The sequence below is a fragment of the Misgurnus anguillicaudatus genome, chromosome 1 (genome assembly GCF_027580225.2).
Source record: "Misgurnus anguillicaudatus chromosome 1, ASM2758022v2, whole genome shotgun sequence".
Classification (NCBI taxonomy): Eukaryota; Metazoa; Chordata; class Actinopteri; order Cypriniformes; family Cobitidae; genus Misgurnus; species Misgurnus anguillicaudatus.
The window spans coordinates 6,941,727-6,967,103 of record NC_073337.2 but is presented as its reverse complement, the minus strand read 5'-3'; the positions used below and the strand labels follow the sequence as shown (position 1 = coordinate 6,967,103).

Below are 25,377 nucleotides of genomic sequence, written 5' to 3'. Positions count from 1 at the left end.
GACAACTGAATATGTAAAAGGATATATATGGGTATTTCTCCGATTAAGGGCCAAATTGGGTTGCTGCAATTTTGAAAATTAAAATTTCAAATTTGACTAATTGGTATACATCAAATTATCAATCCTTAAGTCAGGAGCGACTTATGAGCTTCAGCTTGGTTGAGCCCATAAGATAAGGGACTTTTTTGCCATTTTCTTAACTATGTCAAGTAAATGTGTCTTTACCATCACATCATCGAATATATGTAAAAAATAAAACTTAAATGATAAATCAGTGTTTTTTAAACATTTTTAAACATTGGTTTCACATGTAATCTAATTTATCTTGAACTTAATGAGATTTTTACTTGCAAGATGAATTATAGTCATTTACGTACCAAAATTTCTGATTCATCAACCTACCCTGGCTTGGAATCTAAGCGTATTTTAAAGGCAGGGTAGGCAGGAACTATCCAAAAAACTTTTTTACAAGTTTGTCTAAACTGTCTTTATATACGAATGCATAATTGGGGTGTAAGTACTCTGAAAAAGAGAGTGTGGAACTCGAGTGTCTGTGGACCTCTCACGACTGTGTTAAACACAGTTAATTATTTCCATCCGGGACGAAACATATGTTTAGCTTGCTCAAATATCACTCTCTCTCGCGACCATGGCTCCACCCGTTGCTATTGGATCTGCCCAGACATGCGCACACCCGATTGATTTGAACGTGCACAAGGCAATAGGAAGAGCAAAAGTACAGCAGAGAAATAGCATTCACAACTCACAGAAACTGCATTCACATCTTACAGTACCTGTATATCCAGCCAGCGAAGGCAAAAAAGGAATAAACGAAGCAATCAAACGAGAGTAAATATCGCGTGGCTTTTCCTCGAGTCGATGATGCAGTAGCAGTATTGTCTGCGGAGTGTAGTCCTCGTCAGAGTCAACAATGCTTTCCTCACAGAAACTCTTCCATGCAAAACACTGGCTTAATAGTGAGTACTAAAAGCCATCCGTTTATAAAAGCCATCTGTTTATATTCCTAGTGATAAAGTTAGGTGAATTATTACATGTGATTGTGACTTGATGTTATTACATGCACCGCGCTCCTTCCTCTCGGCTTGTCTGCAGTGTTGCCAGATAGAGTTGATGGTTTCCAGCCCAAAACTGTTCCAAAACCCGCCCAAACGCACAAAAAAACGCCCAAAATGTTTAAATCAACATTTTGGTTTAATTTGATTAGCATTTAGTTATTTTTACTTCCACATGAATGCACCATACTATAGCTAGCGACACCAGAACACCACACACTAAAATGACATAACTTGTTCACAACAGCTAGATTATGTCCCCTCGCCCACACGCACAATGCACTTTTACAGCGTATATTTAAGTGGTTTTATGATTATTCAAATACCCAATTCGTTAATAACAATTTCAACAATGTCTGTTTTTCATCTATTTATATTATTATTAATATAATGTATTTTTACTCCTGATAAATAGGTGTGTGTGAGAGAGAGTTCGTAAATATGCTTACCTTATGCAGTAAATGCAGAACAATAATAGGCTGTTGGTTGAACTTGCAAGGATGCTGAAGAACACTATTAACATCTGAACTTTTCAGAACTATGTACAGTCTGGCTGAAGTTCATGGTGCCAGAATTGACTTAATGACAGCCGAACATTTGGTTTTGTTCAACTTGAAATGCTCCGATAATTCATCCACGGCTCAACCACATGTAATTGATGTCCGTTTGTCAATCCGGCTGCACCCTGCGGAGGTCTCATATGCAGGGTGCATGGCTCATCAAGCCTGGTTTATTTTAGTTAACTGACCATTACATTCGCAAGTTATAAGCTTATTACAACAATTTACTATTAACTAAGAATAAAAGTCAGCTTTTTAATTGTTCATATTCTGAAACAAGAGAGTTTTGATGGCGTAAATGCGACCTCCGGAGGCTGCAGCATTCGCATTGAGACGCGGCCGATGTGTGACAAGCAACCTATACGTTGCAATCCGGAGTCCGTGTTGCAGAATTTGCAGTGCTATTTTCCGATTTTAAAAGGCATTATCCATTGCTTCAGGCCCGGCCCGGGTCACTCTCCCACTCCTATCTGTAACTTTTTATACAGTTTCCCACTTCGACATCTTGATTTCCCGCTGAGACTGAGAGAGCTGTCTGGCTGCTATCACTTGTGATTGGCTTAACGCGGACTCGTCATCGGTGTGGCGTCAACACAAACACATGCAGTGGGCGTGTGTTTAGTAACGTCAGATGAAATACATGCACACTTGGTTTTTTGTTAAATAATTAGACTATAAAATGCACGTTTCAAACCCGCCCAACTGATCCAAAACCAGCCCAATTTTTGCATACCCGCCCAAGCCATTTTTTACCCGCACAATCAAATTCAAAACCGCCCAATTGGGCGGGAACCCGCCCAATCTGGCAACACTGCTTGTCTGAGGTTATTCGCGCGTTCATGTGTTTTGGGGGCGTGGCTTAAGAAGAAACCCAGAAGGGAGGGGGTGGAGTGAATGGAAAAATTAGCTGTGTTTAAAACAGTGCTGAGAGGTCTACAGACACTCAATTTTTATACTCTCTTTTTCAGAGTACTTACATTTACTTATGTATTGATATATAAAGACAGTTTAAACAAATTTGTAAAAAAGTTTTTTTTAGATAATTCCTGCCTATCCTGCCTTTAAGTGAATGCCATATATCAAAACTTTTTAATACATTGTCAGAAATGTATAATTGTAGGATGCGTTTGTTATTTTTACATAATTTATTGGCAAAATTATGTATTGTGCTGGTAATGACTGTGCTGGTAATGACATTTTTGTCAAAAAACTAGCCCTACTAGCTAAGATGATGACTAAGCAAGTGTAGTTACATGTAATGTACAAAAATATTTCAAAAATGTTTAAAAATACAGAAATACAACACATATGGTAATGTCGCATAATAAGTGTACATGCCCAACACAAAGAATAAAGAGTAGATAAGATTTACTTACTTTTCTGGACATCAAGGCATCAGTCTTGCAGCTTGAAATCCCTATGCATGTCATTAGGTTACCATGGCTACCAAATAAACTTTTGATGAAAAACAGTGAGAAAGTCCCTTTATGCCGAGCGTGTTGGTAATGACAGCTAAACCATGGGACAGGTAGAAATTACGCAAAATAAAGCACAAAATGCATATATGCTTAATCTGTGCATGTAGTTTATTAGTTCAAGATATACATATATTTTTTGTTAATTCATGCTAAATAATGTTTGAGATATGGCACGACATGTGAAACTCTGGTGAAGGACAACACCAAAACACAGATATTGTTCCACAAAACACCAATAAATGTGATAAAATTATAAGAGCAGCTTTAAAAAAAGTCTAGGCTTGTTTGTGTTTATACGCAGTAATTGGGCTCAAATTTATTAGATTTGATTAGTTTTTAATAGAATTACACCCTGGGGACATAAATTGGCCCGAATTCTGGAAAATACCCATAAATGCAGTTTGTATGCGGATGTGTTGTGTCCCCTCCCAGACTGCAGGTGGCAGTACGTATCTCGATATAGACTGGAAACGACAAACAAGAAGAAAATTAAAATGAATCATATGCGGAAGTATTTATTCTAGTATTTTTTTTCCGCTGAGGGCCTTACATTTGTCATCATGAGCAAATCAAGGACTGCCAAGAAAGAGAAAATAAGCGTGGCAAGTGAGGTAAATGTGATATTATTTATCTTTTGTGGTCTGAGCAAAACAAAGTACTCTTCATCAACTATAAATAAATAGATCAAGTTTCCATCCCTGCTGAATTAAACAGTATACATTTTAATAATGGTTTCATTCCATTATAAAAATGCGTTTGTGTAGTGTTTTTCCCCCAATATGTTCCTATAGGATTTATAGGTGTTTTATTGGTTCCCATTTGCCAGATAACTTCCCACCAGATTACAAGAAACCCACACAACATTTAAGTATAACATATAACAGTATGATTTAATTCAGTTGTATTACTATAGTGATTTCTTTAAGCTTTGCATTGTTGCATACCAGCCCTAAACATTTTCTGAACAGACATAGAGACATAAGGGGAAAAGAAGTCATAGAAAAGAGGAAAATCATGAAATATATAAAATGCATTGGATTGGATTTTGTCATAAGACATTAGCAATATTAACTAATGTAAATGGTGCTGATACTGTGGTTTTATTTTCAGATTGACAGCATTGAGGAACGCAAATTGCGATGTAAAAACAGCCTGGAGAGGGCTGAGTTCAGACAGAGAAAAGAGAAACTCTCAAATGATGACAGGTAATCATTTGTTAAATAGACAACTGGGCATTGCAGTGACTGAAAATGACTTTAAAGGAAACAGTAATGCAAGACTTTTCATGAACTTACTCGCAGGCAGGCAGTGGAAGATGAAATGATAATATTGAATGAAAGAATACAGAAATATGGTGAGTCCCTGTGATGTTCTTTACATTCCCTGTATGCTGATAGTTACTGTCTTGTATACGATATTGACTTGTTTTTATCCTTCAGAAAAGGAGTTGCAGGTGCTCAGAGGGGAAAACAGGAAGAACATGATGCTCTCTGTCGCTCTGCTGGCCATCAGCGCTCTTTTCTATTATGCATTTATAAATTAAAAAGACACTTACATTCATACCATTAACAGAATGAAATTTGGGGAGATACCCACAGCTATTCTTCATATGGCATTATTGGATTGTTCGGAGGTTGAGGGGTGCATTATTGTCATCGTGACCATAAACACAACATCTTCAGCTTGACCTGCAAAGTGGATTCCCCTCATACTGCTGTCTGCTTTATGTAAAGCAGGAGAACATCATGAGATGCCTGAACTGTCCCATCAGAGAAAGGGAACAGAGTATTGTTAAGTTTGAAAATGCTAACTTATACTGTACATTGAAGTCATAAATTATAAGTAAGCTGTGTTATTGCTGAATCATTCATGTAAAGTCATATTTCTGTACATTTGACCCAGTAATGACTCTGCGACTTCTCATTCCGGATCACTGTTTATTGCATTTCAACAGGACTAACATGCACAAAGGTGTGTTGGGGCAAAGGGTGTTATTCCATCCAAAAATAAAATTTATCAACAAAATCTTCAATTGAAATAAAAAACAGCCATCAATAAAATGCAATACTGTACCATCAGACTGCTGTTTGTCCATTTGATTTACTTTAAGAAGACCTTTCAATACAGTTACTCGCAATTCAACAAAACATAAACTATTGAAGTAAACTTGCTGATGACAGAAATAAATCTGGCTCAATCCCATCTGGATAACTCAGGAATTACATGCTGTTTAATGGTAATACACTTGCAGGGTTAACCACTGAGTGGACAACTAAACTATTGGCTCAGAAAATGCCTTCATGTTTCTTCATGATGTACACATATTCTACAAATGGGATTACTAACTAGTCACGTAGTAAAGTAAATTTTTGACATTTTAACTAAAATATATTCAAACTTTTTATCTCAAAATAAGACTAACAATATTCAAAACAATCTGTCATTAAAATACTTTGAAATGCATATGTATTTTCATCAAATAGTCACATGTTGCATGTAACTCACAATGAATAGATACGAAAAAGAATCAGGGCATTGATAAAAACGGAAACGGTGCATGAGATAACCTGTGTAAGACTGATATTCATTCATTTTTGTTTACCCACAGAAATCCCATGGACAAAACAGTAAGTAATACTTGACTGATTATGACACAAATCGGCCCAGTGATATTTACCACAGCAAAAAATAAATAAAAATAATTATAATTTTCCACAGAAAACGTCACACTTTTCATTTGATTTCCCACGGAAAGCGAGCTAGGAAAAATGAATGCACATCTATTCAGAGAGAGAGACCTGCAGATATACGTTCAATGCATCTGCCATTACTCTTCCATGTATTTTAAATATATAGAGATCTGAAGTAACTGAGAACATTAAAATACACACATACAGACACATACTTAGTCACATTCACAGTTTGTGCTACAACAACAGACAGAAGGGGAGAGAAAGAGAGGGAATCGGGGCCTTGAATCTGATGTACGGAAGAAAGAGAGAGAGAGAGAGAGAGTGTACACACATCTGTTTCATCAGGGCTGCACAATAAGTGTGACGACTGCAAAAGATGAAAAGACTTTGTTTAGTGGGACATCACTGTTGTCCAATAAAGCACAACAGAAATCACCAAACAGGCGACTTCAGTACGCTGAATAAATACACACAAAGTTTTAATTTTTAAAGCAAATTTTCTGTTTGCATGAAAGTTTAATGCATTGCATTATAGGATATACATTAACCAGTGCTGTAAGGTTTATACTGCACATTTTTGGCAAATTTCCCGGATAAAAAATGTCCAGTAAATGTACTTATTCCGCAATAGTTAGTTTGTCTAGAACAAAGCACTCACATACCTCATATGGGTAATATACTTATGCCGCAATAGTTAGCCTGTCTGGAACCAAGCTGACTTAAACCACTATACTGTATGACACTTTCATTACATGTGAACGGCCCCTACGCTAATAGGATTCTGTTTCTGTCTCCATGTCTCGTCCTCGACCCCGTATAGTGTTTAATTCGCTTACCCGTTCACATACCCCGATAGTATTTATATATATAAATATATATGTATCTCTCTCAAGGGTTTTTCCCCTCCTAGGAGTTTTCCCCCTGGAGGGTTTTTTTTCCTAGGGGTTTTTTCCATCCCCTGGAGAGTCCACCACCTTTGGCTTACCTTACTACTTTACTGTATACGTTACATTATTACTACGCTTGCTTTTCTATGCTTTTCCTACATCTATTAATGTAAAGCTGCTTTGAAACAATTAACAATTGTGAAAACCGCTATATTAATTGAATTCAATAACATCTGACAATTTGCCAAAATGTTCAGTGTAAAACTCACTATACTGGTGTTGTATTTCACAATGCAATGTGCTCAACTTTAATATACATTCAACCACAAATTTCACCGGGCCAGGCATGTGCCAATATACCTGTTCTAGCTGTCATGAAACTTACACCAGCTGTCTACATCATCTACATGAAGTCTTTGATATTGAGGTCAGCGAGAGGATCTTTAGGAGGAGGGGGCCTTCTGGGACTCTGGGCCACTCCTGGAGACATCTGTGGAGGAAAAGCACACATGACGGTTGACATCATTAAAAGTTTCCACGTGTGTCAGTGCAGAGTCTTCATTAAAAAGTGAGAGAAGATGGACCACTTATACAAATTCATCTATATGTCTACATCATTGTGCCTTTTTCATGCAGATGTGAATATTTCATACCGGTTGTCCAGGAGCTCCTGCGGCAGAAAACTGTGGCCTCATCATTGGCTGTTGGGCGGCCATCATTGGAGACCCTGGCATCATGGGAGGAGCTCCCGCTCCAGGCTATGAGTGACAGAGAGACAGTAAGACACTAACAAATTGCTGGAGACACACACATACACATTAACACACTCTTACCATGCCAAACAGTGATGGTGACCCCATGACAGGAGAGACCCCAAGAGGGGAAGTCTAAGTGGATGGGAGGGATGGGGGAGAAGTTATCACCAAACGACACAGAACAAGACATCGGCACAATAACAACTATACGACACAGTAGGAGATCTACACATAGTGGAATGGGAATTCAGTTGAACATGCACTATAATAGGAATTTAGTACATGCATTAATGATTAATGGTACAAAGCAAACCTCTCACGCCAAACAGGTCTGAAACCCTAAAACATATCTGACGCTTTACTGTTACTCTGTTGTGATATTCCTTATCTTCTCTTCACTATCCTTACATATATACTTTAGATTTATCTTATACCTGAAAATATTTAGCAGTCTATACTGTTTAATAGATTTCATTTCAAGTTAATGACAATCTTAAATCTTGTTTCACATGCACATTTTTGCATGTCAAATAGTGCACGATTAATAAAGTTATTGGCTTCTAAAGTAGGGTGTCGACTCTGAATCGCTGAAATGAGTCGTCATATGGATTGAATCTCCTGCCTGACTTTATCCACTTAATACCAACCCTTTGCATAATAATCTCCGCCTACAGCCTTGCCCACGGGAGACTGAAAACTATGACCTGCCCACAGCTAGTTAGTGTGTAAACATCATATCACGCTGTTTTCAGTTTGTGTTGTTTTCACTACCAAAGGATGAAGATATTTGAAGAATCTGTGGTTAAAATTACTTTTTCAAGGAGGGATTTACTAAATGTTTGGCTGTGAAGAATCAGTGGTTAAAATGACTTTTTCAAGGAGGGATTTACTAAACGTTTGGCTGTGAAGAATCAGTGGTTAAAATGTCTTTTTCAAGGAGGGATTTACTAAACGTTTGGCTGTGAAGAATCAGTGGTTAAAATGTCTTTTTCAAGGATGGCTTTACTAAACGTTTGGCTGTGAAGAATCAGTGGTTAATAAAGCAATAAGCCCCAAGAAGCAGTGGGTTGCCAGTGCATTTTGTAACGGCTAGGGGGCGTTGTTAGGCACGACGCGAAGCGGAGTGCCTGGAACCCCCTTGGCCGTTATAAAATGCACTGGTAACCCACTGCTTCGCGGGGCTTATTGCGTTTATAAAACGGTTGCTTCAAATTATGTATAGCAGGATTTCATATAATAAAACACAGCAAATAAGTTGTAATTATATTAGTACAGATATTAGTCTTCCGCCAAACAAAGTAGTTCCTCAGACTCAAGTGTGTCTGCAACAGAGCGGTTCCCAAGCAAAACAGACGGAGCAAAGACACAATGAAAATATGATTCATTAAGACTGTAATGTTTATTTTCATAAATCAACATTCATCTAATTTATACATTAACATTTACACCGTGCAACTGTTGACGTGTGGATCAAATATGCTTGGAAGCATGCTTAACACTTTCCCTGCCAGCGTTTTTTAAAAGAGTTGCCACCCAGCTTTAGTTAAACATTAATGCCTTCCAGAAAAATGTTCTTCTTTAGATATATAAACATACAATATATCAAATGAAAGAACAGACCCTCTGCTTTCAAACAACAAAATAAAAACGTTTCACCCTACCTTCAATTGTTCTTTTATCCTCTCAAATTTTGAGCAAAATGTTGGGATAATTCCATTTCTGTGAATGACTTTTGTTAGAGATCCGATTCAGATCGCTGATCAAAAAATACACTTGAGTTTTAAAGTGTTGAGTGAAAGCATCAGTGTTTATGTTGTGTAAGATCGCCACCACTGATCAGTGATCGCCACCCAGTGGATAATATACGGTACAACTACTCCTCACGGAAGCATTAACAAGAAAACTCAACAATATTTATTGACACTTATCTGGATATCGCCATTAATTGTTCAATTGTTGAGGATTATAATTAATACAATATAATATAATTAGCCCACCCAATAAATCAAAATTGACAACAAAATCCGACATTTGGACAGTTATTTTCTACAGTACACAACAACAGTGGCGCAGTGATACAAGCTATGTAATACGGTTTGAGCCGTGGGCTTACCGGTGAGTTTTATCACAGCTGAGAACGCGTTTCAACCAATCAGAATGAAGAACCAGAACTGGCCGTTTTATAAAATTACTTTTTCAAGGAGGGATTTACTAGACGTTTGGCAATGAAAGATGGTTCAGTACCTGTAAGTATGATTATAGCAACATACTTGCTTAAATGAGTGTAAAATGTTAGTTTCTATCACCATTTTTATTGCTTGGATTAATGATGAATGATGTTGTTGTTTAAACTCTTAATATACCGTCAGAGAGTCACGTTAACAAGCGGCTAACGCATGCTCATTTACGGTTTTGCTATGACCCGGTTAGTTTACATAAATGTTTCAATGCGTGTAAAATGTTAGTTTCTATCGTCATTTTTATTGCTTGGATTAATCATGAATGATGTGTATTGATGTTGATAAAGTCTTCTCAGTAAATCATGTTAGCACTAGGTCAATACATGTTGCACTATTGTTGGTCTGTACCACTGATCTAAGGTGGGGTTTAGGCAGACTAAGTCGTTGAACGGCTTCACGCGAATCGTTTGGGGATCTCTGAGAAATGGGGTAATTTAAATTTATATTTTGAGAAAATGAAAGTGTTTTTTGACCTTGCATGCATTTAAACCTGTTGTCCGGGACTTATAAACAGTGATAGGACACTTAAAATTGGCATCTTACTGGCTCTTTAATTTACACCAGACCTATTGAACTCTTGCCATGCAGAGGTTGGTATACAACTGTAGTTCTGTTCATTCAGCTGAGAGGATCAAAGAGAGATCCAGGGAAGAGAAGAAAGCTTGTGATCAGCTCCAGCACCATGCTGCTCAAAGCCATGCGACTCCACCCCATGCGGCAGGTCTACAGAGCAACACAACATTTACCATAACGCCCCAGCTAGGGTTGGGTACCTGTGTTTGCCAGTTCGCCCCTCCAGCTGCTTCACCCCTAAGACAGAGAAATGAAAAAGAAATTGAGGTGAAAATAATATTTCATTCTAGACGATACAATAAAAGTTGAAGAATTAGTCTTACGGTTTCTGGTTTCCAACGGCCAGATCTGCAAGGACATGCGCATGCACATAAAACACATAATTAGTTTCGTAAATCTCTAGAGCATGACACAGATATATGACTATTACTATATAACTCTCTATAACTTCTACAATGGATGAAATTGAAAGTTGAAGGAAACGTACTGCTGGTCATGTTGGCCATAGCTGAGTCCAGATCTCCTCCCATGGGTTTGACTGGTGAGGCAGCCATTGCCTGAGGAGCCATGGCTGGCATCAGCACATCCCCAAATCCATCAAAACCTTCAAGGGAACAAGAAGAGCACAGTGAATTGAGTGAGCACAGTAAAATATCATAGAGATAACACTAAGACAAAAGAGAGCTATGTGCTACCATTTAACAAAATAAAAAAAAAATTATAATCACATCTTAAGAGATACACATAATCCATATACAATTCAGTCCAGCATTTAACATTACTGAAACACCAGAAGTGTAAACAACCAGTTTCACACAGCACACGTAAGTTGCACGTAGCATGCACGTGTTGTGATTTCACACTGACAGTGTTTTTTGCACAACCGAAAATAACATAATTTCTGAGATAGGCTTATACTACAAAGAGGATAGTAAAAAAATCGAAAAAATGTATCAAATTTTTCAGTCATACAGTTTATGCATTCATGTATCATCTGATTCTCATACTGAATTCATTAAAGCCCTGGGATTGTTCTGAAATGAATGCATTGTGGGATAGCAGCAGGTGTCAAAGCATCAGAACTCACCAGTAGCAGAGGAGGGAGCAAGCAATGACCCAAGAGAAAGAAGAGAGAGAGAGTAAAATAAGGAGAAAAAAATGATAAAGAGAGAGAATTTGAAATATTGAAAAAGAAAATATGAAAGGAAACAGAGTGTCAGATTGAGATGTACAGAGTTGTAAGGCGTGAATGAAGTGAAAGTGCAGATTTATGCTGTGAGGCACTGAGAGGATAACACCCCCAGTCCATTACAGCAAAGAGAAAAGTAAATATAAATGGAAAAATGGACTGCATCTCAATACATCGATACAATGAAACCGAGAGGTGATGTGCGCACAAACTCAATATGGCAACAACAGCGCACCCACTAAACTGTGTCTGGAGATATAAACACAAACACACATCTATTCAATGTACATGGTAAATAAAATACAGTCATACAGTGGCCCCAAAATTATTTAGATTGCTCTGCTTTTAATATTTCTGGGATCACGGTATATGTCAAATATCTGTGCCACAAATTCATGCTATGGTCCATGATTTAAAAATGTATCTATGTGACTTTTATGTTCGAAACACCTTACAAACATTCGATCACAATAAAACAAAAGAAAGTCAAAATGATGAATGTTATAAACAAAAGGCAGTCATGTGGTTGCAGGTGATGTACCTGACATCAGGTCTCCTCCTTGAGCTGTTGTAGTCGGGGCGGCTGGTTTGGCCTCACCAGCACCTGCAGAGTCTAATGAGCCCAGTTCAACCACGGCCATGGCAAGACATCCATGCAGCATGAGGGTAAAAAAGTTTAGAGTGAGCCAAGCCCTTACATTGAGAGAGAGAGAGAGAGAGAGAGAGAGAGAGAGAGAGAGAGTTTGCACACAATAATTCACATAAACACACACATTTACATTTGTTCGTGTCAGATCCCTACTGGAAAATGCAGCTAAATCAGCTGGTTTTAGCTGGTCCCCAAACTTGGTTTTAGCTGGTAATGCTTTTGTAGCAAACTGGTCTAGCTGTGTTTTGGTCAATTTTTAAGCTGGTCTAGCTGGACCAGCTGACCCACCAACTTGACCAGCTTTTCCAGGTTGGGAAAACCAACTAAGATCAGCTACTGCCACCTTAAACCAGCTAAAACCATCTGCCAGCTTATGCAGGTCTTTACTGGATTTTTTAGTAGTTGTAATAGGACTTAATAATTATAATCAGTCCACGCATCCTACAGAACCTCCATCTGATGTCCATTCATCTTCAGAACAGCTTTATTTCGCAACACAACACACGGCAGCAAATCAAACCTCCACTTCACAACATCATACAAGGTGGGGTAGTTACCAACCCCCAAACAGGTCCGCGTTTGCCCCATTGTCTGGCCAGCTCACAGGGGCAGATAGAGCAGGGGCAGGTGGATGAAACACATCTGGAGCACAGGAACAGGTTTAATTAACCTAATGTTGTTAGAGTTAACGTACAACTGTACGATAACACCTGTGCCATAAGTATGTTCTAAAAATGAGACCAGTTATAACATTTCACTACATCTACCCTCCCTTTAAAGTTTTCAATAATTAAAGCCCCTAAATGTTTTTATATCGGCAGGACGAAGCCCAATAGAGAGATAATTGAAACTGAAATGAGAGATAGGGTAGCACTGTTCCCTCACAGCAAGAAGGTCTCTGGTTCGAGCCCTGGCTAGGTTAGGTGGCCTTTCTGTGTGGAGTTTGCATGTCCCCCTGTGTCAACAGGAACTTAATCCGGGAACTTCAGTTTCATCCCACAGGCCAAAAACATGCAAGTTAGGCGACTTGGAGATTCCAAATTGCCCCTCCCCCAACTTGTGTATGGGTTAACTGGTTCTTGCCATAATATAGCCATAGATGCTGGAATGGTGTGAAGAATAAATAAAGATAGAAATGATATAGATATACAGGGAGATATAGAGATACAGGGATGGAGCGAAATCGAATTTCCTTTGGCAACCCAAGATAGAAGCATATTTGGCTCACCTTGAGTAGCCAAGGACAGAACCGAGTAAAAGCAACATGCAAACAAGGAAAGGAATCGATGGACAGATGCTTTGTGTACCTGCTGAAAACAAGTCTAGAGTGGGATTTGGGTCTGTTTTGGGTACAGATGAATCTGGCATGGGATCAAAAAAACCTACAGACAGGAACACATATACACAAACAAACATATAAGCGTCATAATATAAAGTCAGATGGATGTGCAAACCAAAACAATCAAAATATAAAAAACAGTCTAAATGTAAACCACACCAAACCAGTTTGTTAAGCTGAAGGTAAAAAAGATGATGAATTAAAGAGTAACTAAACCCTAAACCAACTTTTTTTAGTTAATGATCTGTAAGAATGGGGCTTTATTAGTGCTGTTCATTGATTTGAGTAACTTTTTTGACATTTGAGTATAAAGTGTTTCAATGCTACAATATATGGTGTAAAAACGTTGAACGGTGGCTACTGCAGTTGAATTTTTCTGTTGGATGTTGCGGTACCGCGTGATGTAAGCGGTACGATCCTACGTAAGCAGGTTCAAGCTCACCACGCCCTTGTTACGATCTAACCACACACCAGAGATGGGGACTCAAGTTTGAGACTCGAGTCGCACACACAGTGACTTCAGACTCGACTTGAGACTCGTCCTCAAAGACTTTAGATTTGACTCGGACTCGAGCCGCGGGACTCGTGAACAGTGTTTATTTTTAGGAAATGTCTGATGAGCTCGCTGTTATTCCCCTCGCTCCGTTACTTACACCCTGTCCACGACGTAACACGTGACGTGTCTGCTCCGCGCGCGGCCACACATCAGCGAACATACATGTCGACGTTGCAGTTCCATTCATCGGAAGCTTTGGGTAGTGCTGTGACGGATTCGCGAATTAATATGCAATTTAAATAGGGTAAGTTTATCATTAACGTGTTTCTAAGGCTTGCAAATGTTTAAATGGTTAAACAATTTAACCACAAAAAGGCGCTGACGTGAGCAGATTGCGTTACTTTGTGTCATACTGTAGTCCATTAACATACATTTGCTGAATAGGGCAATGAAAAACAACGTAACGTTTTTATGTTTAATCTTCTTCCTGAAGAGCTGTTTGGATTCGCCCTCCGCTTGCGTTTAAGTGCCCTCAGTAGTGTATATACGAAGAGAAGTGTTTCAAAAAGTAAGCCAACATAAAGTCTTTCTGTTCTTGACAGGGCACATACACACAAAATGATCTCACAGTATTCTTTTTCTAATAAAAACATTTGTTTATGTCTTAAGAAACCAGTCTGGGCTTATCTGTTCTTAAAGAGACAGTAACCTCAATTAACCTAATTGAGTCTGTGTCATTAATGTTAATCAAACAACCCAAGACAAACAGAAAATCACATCTGTTGCTCTAAAAATAAAATAATAATAATAATAATATTTAATTTGTACAATAAAGACAGTGCTATTATTCATTTAATTCGATTTCGGTAAATAAAGCAAATTTTAAACCTTACTTAATGTGCAACTTTGTTCTTTTTTTAACTGTTTGTAATTTCTTTATTTGTTATTAGAGTTTTATTTGTTACAACGAGACTTCAGACTTGACTTGGACTCGAGCTCAGAGACTTGTGAGCATCTCTGCCACACACTTGGTACGAGCTCAGTTCGTCTCCTCTGTCTCCGTTGGGGTCTGCCCACTTGTCTTGCATTTTTTAAATATTGCCAGTGGGTGGAGTCAGGTTCTGACCAGGGGGTTTAGTTACTCTTTAAAGATAAAGTTTCTATTCAAACAGCACCGAAAAACAAAGGCCTAAAACATACTCTACTCCGGTACATGAATATACATACAGCAAGCACTTTCTGTATGCAATCTCAATTTCATGTCTTGTTAAACAATAGCTTTAATTTACTGAACAATGGCACATACTATTTAATTGCATTGGCACAGACATAGGAGGCAAGCATCTGTGTCTGTGCTGAATACTTGCTTAAGAGTATGTTTCTGGCCTAAGGCAATTTACCAGCAAACAGGTCTATCGTTGGAGCTGGGGACACAGTGGGGATTGCAGTGCTGGTGGTAGTGGTGGTGGTGGCAGCAGAAGATGTAAAACCATTAGGGGGAGACACCGAACAAAAGAAGGAATTACTACTGTCCTCTACTGGCTGCATGGAGAACAGATCCAACTGAATGGAGGTATCAACGGTAACAGTCGCTGGAGTGAAGGGGTCTATCAGGAGAAACAGGATAAGTGTTTAAAACATCCACCAGACCTTAAGTACTGTATAATATACAGTCATTTATTATTTAGAGTTGCCGTCAGGGTTGAAACTGTGGAGAAAGAAAAAGCCTCTCCGAGGTCTTCAACCTCATATTTTTATGTGTTTCTGCATGAGTCGGATACACAGAGTTAAACTGACATCTGCCTGTAGCCCCCAGAGAACAGAACTTCAGTATTCAAAGAGCATTGCCCTAGTAATGCCGACAGCGATCTCCATGGCAACACCAATGCCAATTCAGAGAGAAAACTCAACACGGACCAAAGGGGATTCGAAGAAAAACACACACATCGAAATACAACAATCACATGCAGTCGGTCCAAGCATACACACGCTGTCACATACACACGCTCACACTTCTGTCACCCACCGGTTGCAGCTGTACTGGCGGCAGCAGGGGTGGACATGGTCGATGTGGCCCCACCCTCTGCAGCATGAGCTGTTTCAGCCGCAGGGGCCGCAAACACATCTGAAGTTGCATTCATGAGGGCCAGAGGGAGGACGTAAAGAGACAGAGGAAAGATAAGCAGATAACAGTGAGAGAGAAGGACAGATTTCAGTGCCATGCAAAGAGTTTTAAATGTCTTTCATACTTTTTCAAAGAAATATTTATTATCTTTAGGTATTATTAGTAATAGTTAGGAGTGTCATTAATCTCAAGACAAAGAGGCGTCATGTTTAACTTGAATATATCCTACACTCCAGAAAAAAGTAGTAGTATAAAAGCTGTCACCGGGATGGCACCCTTTAAAAAGGTCCTAATATTTATCGCTTAGTTACGCATATGTGTAAATTGGTACCGATACCTTAGGTACCAATTTGCACTATTTAAAAATGGAGATGTGCTTTTTAAAAGGGTACGGCCCCAGTGACAGCTTTTGTAACTTTTCATCTGGGGAGTGTAGTATAGAAACAATTCTGAAATTTTAGGCTACGTTTACACGACAACAGTAAAAAAATTCCTTTGCGTTTTTGAAAAATTTCACGTACACACGACATCTCTGTCAAAAAACCCTCAGAATTTTCACAGATCCACAAAAATGACTTAAAACGCTGTTTTATGTGTGCCACGCCAGTAGATGGCGATGTTACCTTGTAAAGCAACACTACACACCGGCTGAACTAAAAAGCGGCAAAATTTTGTAAACTTTGTTGGAGAAGTGTTAATAAACTCAGGATCTTGAGCAGCACAAACAGTCCTGTAGGTCGCATACTCACGCATACCCAAGACTGAATTAACACATGCACAAGACGTCACCGTTATCACATATTAGCATTTTTTTAGTTTAAGACGTCGTTTTTAAAAACATGCACCAATCTTCAAAAGTTTGCATTTACAGGACCCTAAAAAGCCGAACAGCCAAAACGCATAAAATCTTTCTCTGTTTCGGTTGAAACATTGTCGTGTAAACAACCCCTTAAACGTAAAGTCAACAGAAATTACATTCACAATCCAATTTACTTCTCAAAATCATGAAATTCTGAGAAAGTGTAATGTTCCCAACGATTATCCACATGCAAAGATGATTAGGAACATGTAAATTGGGTCACTTTTGATTTTATGTTGACTTAAAGGAAAACACCACCGTTTTTAATATTTTACTATGTTCTTACCTCAACTTAGATGAACCAACACATACCTATCTTTATTCAATGCGTGCACTTAATCTTTGTACAGCGCAATGTAAATGTGTTAGCATTTAGCCTAGCCCCATTCATTTCTTAGGATCCAAACAGGGATGAATTTAGAAGCCACCAAACACTTCCATGTTTTCCCTATTTAAAGACTGTTACATGAGTAGTTACACGAGTATGTATGGTGGCACAAATTAAAACGTGGTGATTTTTTAAGCGGATAAAAAATGAGAACTATGTTGTATGGCACTTAGTTTGCAGCACTTCGACCTCGGCGCGCAGTAACATCATCACTCCTGACTACTTCACCTCTCACTCAATCTTCCGTCACTATTACTGCGCCCAAGGTTGAATTAACGAAGGAACGATTAAGTGCACGCATTGAGAAAAGACAGGTATGCACTAATCTATCAAAGTTGAGGGAAGAACATTGTGGTGTTTTCCTTTAAAAGAATATTTAGCATGCACTGCGTTTTGAAATTATAAATGAAATGTTGATTAATCTTACTGTGCAGATTGCAAACAAATAAGAATAATCAAATGCTTGTAATTCGTAGATGTCAGATCTTGTGGAGCACTGATGTGCTCAAGTAGTTGAATAGTGCAGATATAAAGCAGGAGGATACTTGAAAAGCTCTAGATATACTGCAGCAGGACAAAACAAAAAACGCAGCAAAGGTGATCACAGACATCTGATAAACACAAACACCATGAATGAAACAGCACAAACTATGATTTTGTAAACTTTCGTTGTCTGCTAGAAAGTTCCTCTGATTCAGAATGTAGCACAGCCATTTCCTCAGAAAAATCTTCTTATGGAAGAAATGGAAAAACTTCACTACTGACCTCCGAGGAGATCCGCTGAGCCGGAGGTACCGCCGGCAGCGGAAGAAGGAGCCGCCAAAGAAACGGCTGCCTCTGTGGCTGTGGTGGCGGGCGTGGCTGAGGAGTTGGAGTCTACGGCGGGGGTTGGGTCAGGAAGGAGAGTCTCTGTAGTAAGGGAACCTATTTCTGCATAGCCACGCCCCCAGAGAAACAATATAAACCGCAACAACGCAAATAAACAGATAACCAGGGAAGGGAGAGAGAACCGAAGAGTAGAAGAGAGAAAGAAAGAGAAATTCTTCTGAGCCAAGAGTGAGGCATAGACTTTGTTTGATTATTAATTTATACTCTCAATAGGTTTTAGGAGACTAGGTCTGTTAAACAAGGCACAGATGTGCTATTTACTGTGATTTCGGTCTCCAAGATGAACTTTAACAATTGTTTAAATTGTTTAAGAAGGTGGATGAGACATTTAACACATCAAAACTCAATATGATAAATCACTGACACTTACCTGACCCTAGCAGATCTGTTGTGAAATCACAAATAGATAGAAAAAAGGGAAAGGAGATATTAATACTGGTTATCAATATGGTAGGTCAAGCATTTATAAGGGATTCGTAACCACAAATTGTGGGAACGCCACCATGAATGTAAATTAATGTGCAAATGTTACGCTGTTACCTCCCCAAGATGTAGGAGCAGCTGATGCGCCTCCCGCAGAAGGTCCAGAGGAAGATAAGGGGTCCAGATCCAGCAGAGAACTACATAATAAGATGAAGAAAGAGAGACACTTTTTGTGATTTTCACTATATACACAGGAAATAATAAAGGAGGGTAAGGGGCTAATCACACCAAACGCGTTTTAAACGCTTGGAAACGCAAGGCGCGACACACTGCTTTTTTAAAAAAAAACAGTGAGTGAGTGGAGTCCGGTTGTTCCAAACAACTGTAAACCTCCGTCACTACAATAGAAGGCCCGCCTCTCCCCTTATTCGATTGGACAATGGAAAGATGCGAATGACGTCAGGCGCTTTTCTGCTCTCAGTGCTCCTTCAAAAGGAGGCAAAAAACGCAAGGCGTTTCGCGCGCATAAACAGCGCGCATACGCTCCCTGTCCATAGAATATCATTCAAAAAAGGTGTCTGCAACTGCCATAAATGTGCCATAAAAGACGCAATCAGATGCGTGATGGGGTGATGCGAATGACGCAATATGGGAGGCGCGTTTGCCACCAAAAACACGCGCTATTCGCCTCAAACACGTCTTCGCCCAAGTTGAAAATATTCAACTTGAGCGAAAAATTCGCATGACACGAAGTTAAATCCCACAGTTAACTGCAGTAACTGTGGGTTTACACCAGATGCGAGTTCAACGATTTGCGCGAGTAGATTACATACAAAGTCAATGCAAAGACGCAATCAGTTGCGTCCTCGCGTGGGGCAATGCGAAAACACGCGCTATTCGCCTCAAATGCATCCCCGCCCAAGTTGAAAATATTCAACTCGAGCGAAAAATTTGCATGACATGAAGTTAAATCCCGTGAGTAATCTAGAGCGAGTAACGCAATGACCCGCGTTTGGTGTGTACGTAGCATAAGACAGGTCACTAACTCAGTTGCTGTCTCGGCAGCAGTGGGCGTGGCCTCAGTGGGCGGCGGCTCTAGAGTGGGAAGTGCTGACGCAGATTTGGCAGGGGTAGAGGTCGGAGAAACATTATTGGTGGGTGATCCCTAAAACAAAACAAAACGATGAGATGAACATGTATGTCTAATACACAAAAATTAAAATGTGTGTGTCCTCTTACCTTTGTAGGCGACCTATAGGACGCAAGATACAACAATTAGTCCAAATTAAAAAGGTTATCGTATATGCAAACAACATGACTGACAAAATTGTTTTAAAAAGCTAACTCACCCTTCCCTGGATATCCAGCAGACCAATGAAGGGAGAAGAAAAATAATAAATATATTTATATATCAGTTTGTTTCAAAAGCACAATGGCTTTACAAGAACATTGGACATTCAGGCTGATTTAGAGACAGAGAATTTGTACCCTTTCTTCCCCTCCAGACTGTTCATATGTGTCTCGAGAGACTCCAGAATACTGCTAGGAGCCTGGAAAATAAAGCATGCACATATGATAAACAGCAGAAAGCCATTAGAGCACATTTTATGTATCATAAGAGGTGCAGAGCCAACAACAAAACACACCAAAAACCGTCCCCCAAACCCCTCCTCACACCACAGCAAACTCTGCATTCTGTGCATTGCTTTCTGCATCCTCTTGGATGGTTTTTATCTCTTGAGGACCGAAATAACAACAAGTTCATAAATCCAGAAAAATGTAAAGTGATATTGAAATGACCATGTTCTGGGATTAGCTTGCTGTGTCCATATAAAACAAAGTAATTAGCAAAGGATGGACAGCCTCATCTTAGTCCTCCAGCCCCGGGACAGATGATAAAATCTGATCAAATTTAGAGACTAGCAAACTCGGAAAGGAAGCAGAGGAAGCAATGCACTGAGATGCAAACTGTCAGTCGCCATGGTTACCGGCTCATCGTTTCGGCAGTCTTTAAAGGGACAGTCTTCATTTTCTGAACCTGTCAGGTCGATCACCACGCCTGGGTGTAGACACTGCGAATCCCCACATTGAGGAGGAATTTCAATAATGATGCTCAGTTAATATTCTAAAGAGACTAGCTGCAATGTAATATTTCTGCTCTTCACCTTTGCTAATATGTTTCTGCAATCATTTACATTACCAAGTCAACACAACACTTCAAGATACAGCGTATTTGTAAAGTCACAAATCACTTTTGGCTCACTTACATAAGAAATGTCAGGAATATCATTCTTGTCCACGCCTACTTGCTGCAGCAGACACACAACAGAATTATATATATAAATATACATTATGCCCACATGTGACAAAAAAGCTAAATATTTGATATTATCGACTACGCAAATAGCTTTGTACCTCAGCGATTTTCATGAATTCTGCGATTTTGGTCACTCGGGTCAGAAACTTCTTGTAAATCTCCAGGGAGTCCTTGCATTCAGACTTCTTCATTTTGAAATATTTCTCTGCATAACCAGAACGCACTCACAATTACAAAATCTCTGATTTAAATTAAGGTGTAGTGTAATTCAGTAAATGAGCCAATCTAATGTTGTTATGATGTCACATGCCTAATAAATTGATGATCCCATCATTATAGGAGGCGAAGAGCTTTATCAGGTCTTTAAAGAGAAGCAAGAAGCCTGCGTTTATGATGCCGTTGTTCAGATCTTTAGGATGAACCTGGCACGATGAAATTGAACATGGTGAGAAGGACAGAAAATAAGCATTTATAATTCCTAAAAGTGAATCGTGAGGACGTTACGCACATCAAACTCCAGCAGTGTGTCTACTTGAGTCTGCAGAGCAGGCATTGCCTTCAGAAGCTTTTCAGGAACCATAGTCCTCATCACACCCTCAGCTCTGAACACACAGAGAAATGTATAATTCCTAAATAATCATTGGCCATTTTACGTCTATTTGCTAGGAATTTTAGGTGAAACATCTTGAATAAATGAAACATGACTGATAAATCTTGTGAGCTATGGAAGAGCAATAACATTTTCGCTAAGTAACCTTGGCCTCAACCGCCATAAAATTTATAATGTGAGCAATTCGTTTCGGGACGTTGCCAAAATAAGACTTCCATCAGCCTTTTATTCCCGGAACCGATTGACATACCCCTTCTTAACTCGGGTGAAGTCGAAGGCCATTGCGCGGTAAGCATACGCCTTCTCATTCAGGTACCGTGCGTATCGTCTGATGAATGTTGACATGTCATAACCTTAGAGACAGAGAAGAAAAAAAAGTTAACATCCAATACATTTCTTTATTGCTTTAAAGATTACAGTCAAATCCATTACACAAGGACACGAGGTGTATCTCAAAATCACATGTGGTTGTGCACACACATTTAGAAATCTACACGAACTCACCGTGGGTGCCTGTTTTGTCAATAAAGTTGCTGAGGTTGAACAAAGAAGTCCTTGAAGCCAAATACTGAATAAATCTCTGTAAAGATATAAAACATTTATGAGTTGTACATCTTCCTGAAACTGTCTGTACCTAAATCACATGCAAGAATGCAAGGGCAGTTTTTATATCATGGCAAACGCAACTAGATCTTACTTTCCAACAAATACACCTGTTAGTATCTGTGTACATCTAACAGCAAATTCAAAAACAACCGAAATCAATAAAGTATTGAAAGTAAATGAATATGACGGCTCACCTCATTGCCATAGATGCAGATGTGGTGAGTTGTTATGAGGGCTTTGAACACAACCACCCAGCTGGCGTTGGTGGATCTCTCAAACAGCGTGTCAGCCATCTGAGGGATGTTAACGTTAGTCTCATTGGTGGCTGCGATCAGATCTGCACCGACAGAAAAACACATTTACCAGCATGTCACAAGCAGATTTGGCAGGATAAGTATGTATGATACGCACACTCAACCTTAACCATGGGGGCACAAGGAAGAAAAAAATTGAAATGAGATAAATTTTGAGATCAGATGTGATATAGTGCGAGATTTTTGGGTTTGTTGTTAATGCGATATTACTCTGTGTAAAAAGTACAAATAAGTGGCAATATTTTACTAACGGATAAAAACTCAGACTGCGGAGTTCAAAGCAAAAATAGTACAGAGATACAGTGTGTGTTGTTAAAAATAGCTTGCAAATATGTTGCTATGTAACAACACTAATTTGTAAATTATGTCACACAACAGCCTGCTTTTGAGTATTTACATATACAGGCAATGAATATGTAAGCAGGTGCAACACATTGGGATTAGGAAAAGGCTAAGCACATCATGCATCAATACACTAGATTACAGACATACACACACACGCACGCACACACACACACACACACACACACACACACACATACTGTCATCTGCTTGGCCATATATCACTGTAAACATGTGACTACACTCTCTGCCAATTGAATGCATAGCTGTCGTATCTCTGTCCTATACAAATAATGAATAAACCTCAACACAATAGTTACATTTATCCTTGATTCTTATAAAATGTAAACATTAAAACCTATCAAGCATTACTTTATTTTTCTGCACAGCAAATGGCAAGCAAAATTAAAAGCAAATGTCCATTTAAGAATGAAGACCCCCTCATTTCCACTCATACCACGCAACACGTCATCATGATTTTACTCCCCCTCCCCGATAATCTACAACAGTTTCCATGACAACCTCACTGCCAACCCCTCACTCCTTCAAATTGAACCAACAAATGACTGAAGTAAAAAAGCAATCAAACTGTTCTGTCATAAAACACAGGCTCATTCAAACTCCAGTGAGGTTGTTAGAGGCTTTAAAGATCTATAAACCTTTTGATTATAGAAGAACCTACTGATATCAGGAAAATACCGCTCTAGCACAAAGCACATCATCATAGCACATCCACCTCTGTGTGTGACTCACTGAAGGCTTATGCTAAGACACACGAGTCTTACGATTCCTTCCGTGTTTGCATACCAGCGTCCTCACCTTTGGCTTTGTAAATAATACATGCATGCTTTGGCTGATCGATTTATAATTCAGAAGGCCTTCTCCTGCAGGACAAACCGCTCAACAGTCAAAGCATGAGAAGATGCCTTTTAACCTCCCTTAACTTTCTGCTTTATTTGTCCTCTGTATTTTAACCGCATTTTTTTTCTAGCTTCACACTACACCTCTCACATAAAGGCACTTCAACTGTGCATTTGCTCTTAACAGTCGACTACACACACTGCTAATGAAATAACATCCTTATATTAAATGCATCCTAAAATATATTTTCAAATACACAATCGCTTTTGTACCAAACTACTGTGCCAATTATCCCATGGGGTACAATTCATGCACAGTACATATCGCTTTGCTTATTTTAGAGTAAAACATCTACACTACCCCTCAAATGGTATCCATTAGCCTACAAATACCATTATGAAGCATTATCCATTTACAATTACAAAATTCCTTTATGTAGTGTGCTATGGGTTTAATTCCAGTAAGATTTAATGGTGTTCTATTGGTTCCCATCCAGCATACTACATCCCACCAGTAAAACCTAACACATTATCAGCAGAGACCCATTATAGTCTCCATTAAAACGAATGCAACTCCTATTACGATAAATCCAATACAATTTCTGTGATGGTTACTATGGTGTGCACAGCTCTAGAAGAGTGGTACTGTACTGGTAGTGAGGAAATGTGGATGCGTCCAAAATGTCTTCACTTACAATCCAAGTGCTTCTTCTTGGGCGCCATCACCTCGTGCGTGGTGGCTTTACAAACGGCACGAGCCACATCGGAGCCGGTGAGCTGGTACTGCGCCGCGGCGATGCGATCCGTCAGAGTCTGTCCCGACATTTTCTACCACTGGCAATCTACACAACCACCTCAAGAATCGACTTCACCGGGGAAAAGGGAAGGACAGCCGAAATGCATAAGCAATTCGCCGACAAAAAAAACTACGGGTAATAGATGTCTCCCCTAGGTATCCAACCAGAACGAAACGATGTAGCTAATTCGATAACTAAACAATATTTTAATTTACTCTATTTTTTTTTACAATTGTGGCGGATGTATGCGTCTATTCATCGGTCAGTTTCAGCACCATGGAAAGCGACACTATTACGTAACGCCCTACGCCGCGTATTATAGGCTAGCGCGTGTTTTTCAGCTCTCTTGGGAAATTAATACAGAGAACTGTTAATCTTTGATTAAGATGTCTTTTAAACCGATGTGTTTATGTGTTTTGTTAATAAAATCAACGAATTGGTGCAAAGAAACGAGCGGATGAAAGAGTCACGATTTATAAACACGCTTAAGGAAAACGCAAGGTTTCCGTCGATTAATCTCCTGTTTAAAACCTGTTCGGTATCCTGAAGTCTCGGTCAAATGCAGTGTCCTTCTCGTCAGGTCAAATATCGACGCTGATGTATTTTTAAAGGGTGTGATTTAAGAACACAACAGTATTTCCGAGTTAAATGTAATCAAATGTATTGCACAGGACTGGATTATATATTTAGTTTTTACTGAAAGCACAATTTAAGGTCCCGGCTTGGATGTAGAATGTGGAGCGAGTCAGGTGACGCATAACGGGATCTTAAAGGGAAGCCGCGTCACGCTGTCAACCACCTTTAAAGGGTCTATGCGCGTTCACGGTTCATCTGTCTGCATTCTGCTCACTAAGACCCCTCTGTCATTGGCAGGAGGACAGTCATATTCATATTCCATTGTAATGAGTATGTGTGT

General features: G+C 39.2%; 3 protein-coding genes across 3 annotated transcripts; 1 reads left to right on the top strand and 2 right to left on the bottom strand.

Annotated features, from left to right (window-relative positions):
• The first annotated feature begins 3,563 nt into the window (after positions 1-3,563).
• On the top strand, positions 3,564-5,189 carry ccdc167 (coiled-coil domain containing 167). The gene is made up of 4 exons (XM_055189914.2): positions 3,564-3,722; positions 4,222-4,316; positions 4,413-4,465; positions 4,551-5,189. The coding sequence occupies exons 1-4, from the start codon at positions 3,672-3,674 to the stop codon at positions 4,652-4,654; spliced, it is 303 nt and encodes a 100-aa protein (XP_055045889.2). The 5' UTR covers positions 3,564-3,671; the 3' UTR covers positions 4,655-5,189.
• Positions 5,029-20,065, bottom strand: snap91b (synaptosome associated protein 91b). The gene is made up of 15 exons (XM_073866985.1): positions 20,058-20,065; positions 19,855-19,867; positions 19,662-19,780; positions 18,733-18,812; positions 18,563-18,577; positions 18,070-18,234; positions 15,959-16,057; positions 11,990-12,061; positions 10,747-10,863; positions 10,583-10,607; positions 10,460-10,496; positions 7,525-7,578; positions 7,345-7,449; positions 7,052-7,181; positions 5,029-6,171 (listed from the first exon to the last, which is right to left on the bottom strand). Exons 1-14 carry the CDS (start codon positions 20,063-20,065, stop codon positions 7,095-7,097), a joined length of 996 nt encoding a protein of 331 aa, XP_073723086.1. The 3' UTR covers positions 5,029-6,171; positions 7,052-7,094.
• LOC129431838 (clathrin coat assembly protein AP180) lies at positions 20,058-25,250 on the bottom strand. Its single transcript, XM_073858756.1, has 9 exons — positions 24,360-25,250; positions 22,343-22,485; positions 22,047-22,122; positions 21,793-21,895; positions 21,441-21,534; positions 21,243-21,354; positions 21,031-21,137; positions 20,883-20,924; positions 20,058-20,165 (listed from the first exon to the last, which is right to left on the bottom strand). Exons 1-9 carry the CDS (start codon positions 24,487-24,489, stop codon positions 20,073-20,075), a joined length of 900 nt encoding a protein of 299 aa, XP_073714857.1. The 5' UTR covers positions 24,490-25,250; the 3' UTR covers positions 20,058-20,072.
• Between the last annotated feature and the right edge of the window lie 127 nt (positions 25,251-25,377).

Coding starts and splice junctions, on each gene's coding strand:
- snap91b (XM_073866985.1), bottom strand. Junction 12,062..15,958: donor CGCCAGTACAGCTGCAACCG/GTGGGTGACAGA, acceptor TGGGCTCATTAG/ACTCTGCAGGTGCTGGTGAG. Junction 7,579..10,459: donor GGGCGAACTGGCAAACACAG/GTACCCAACCCT, acceptor CCATCCACTTAG/ACTTCCCCTCTTGGGGTCTC.
- LOC129431838 (XM_073858756.1), bottom strand. CDS start 24,489: ATGTCGGGACAGACTCTGACGGATCGCATCGCCGCGGCGCAGTACCAG. Junction 21,896..22,046: donor TGACAAAACAGGCACCCACG/GTGAGTTCGTGT, acceptor TCTGTCTCTAAG/GTTATGACATGTCAACATTC. Junction 21,138..21,242: donor TGGGATCATCAATTTATTAG/GCATGTGACATC, acceptor CTGGTTATGCAG/AGAAATATTTCAAAATGAAG.
- ccdc167 (XM_055189914.2), top strand. CDS start 3,672: ATGAGCAAATCAAGGACTGCCAAGAAAGAGAAAATAAGCGTGGCAAGT. Junction 4,317..4,412: donor AAACTCTCAAATGATGACAG/GTAATCATTTGT, acceptor ACTTACTCGCAG/GCAGGCAGTGGAAGATGAAA. Junction 4,466..4,550: donor TGAAAGAATACAGAAATATG/GTGAGTCCCTGT, acceptor TTTATCCTTCAG/AAAAGGAGTTGCAGGTGCTC.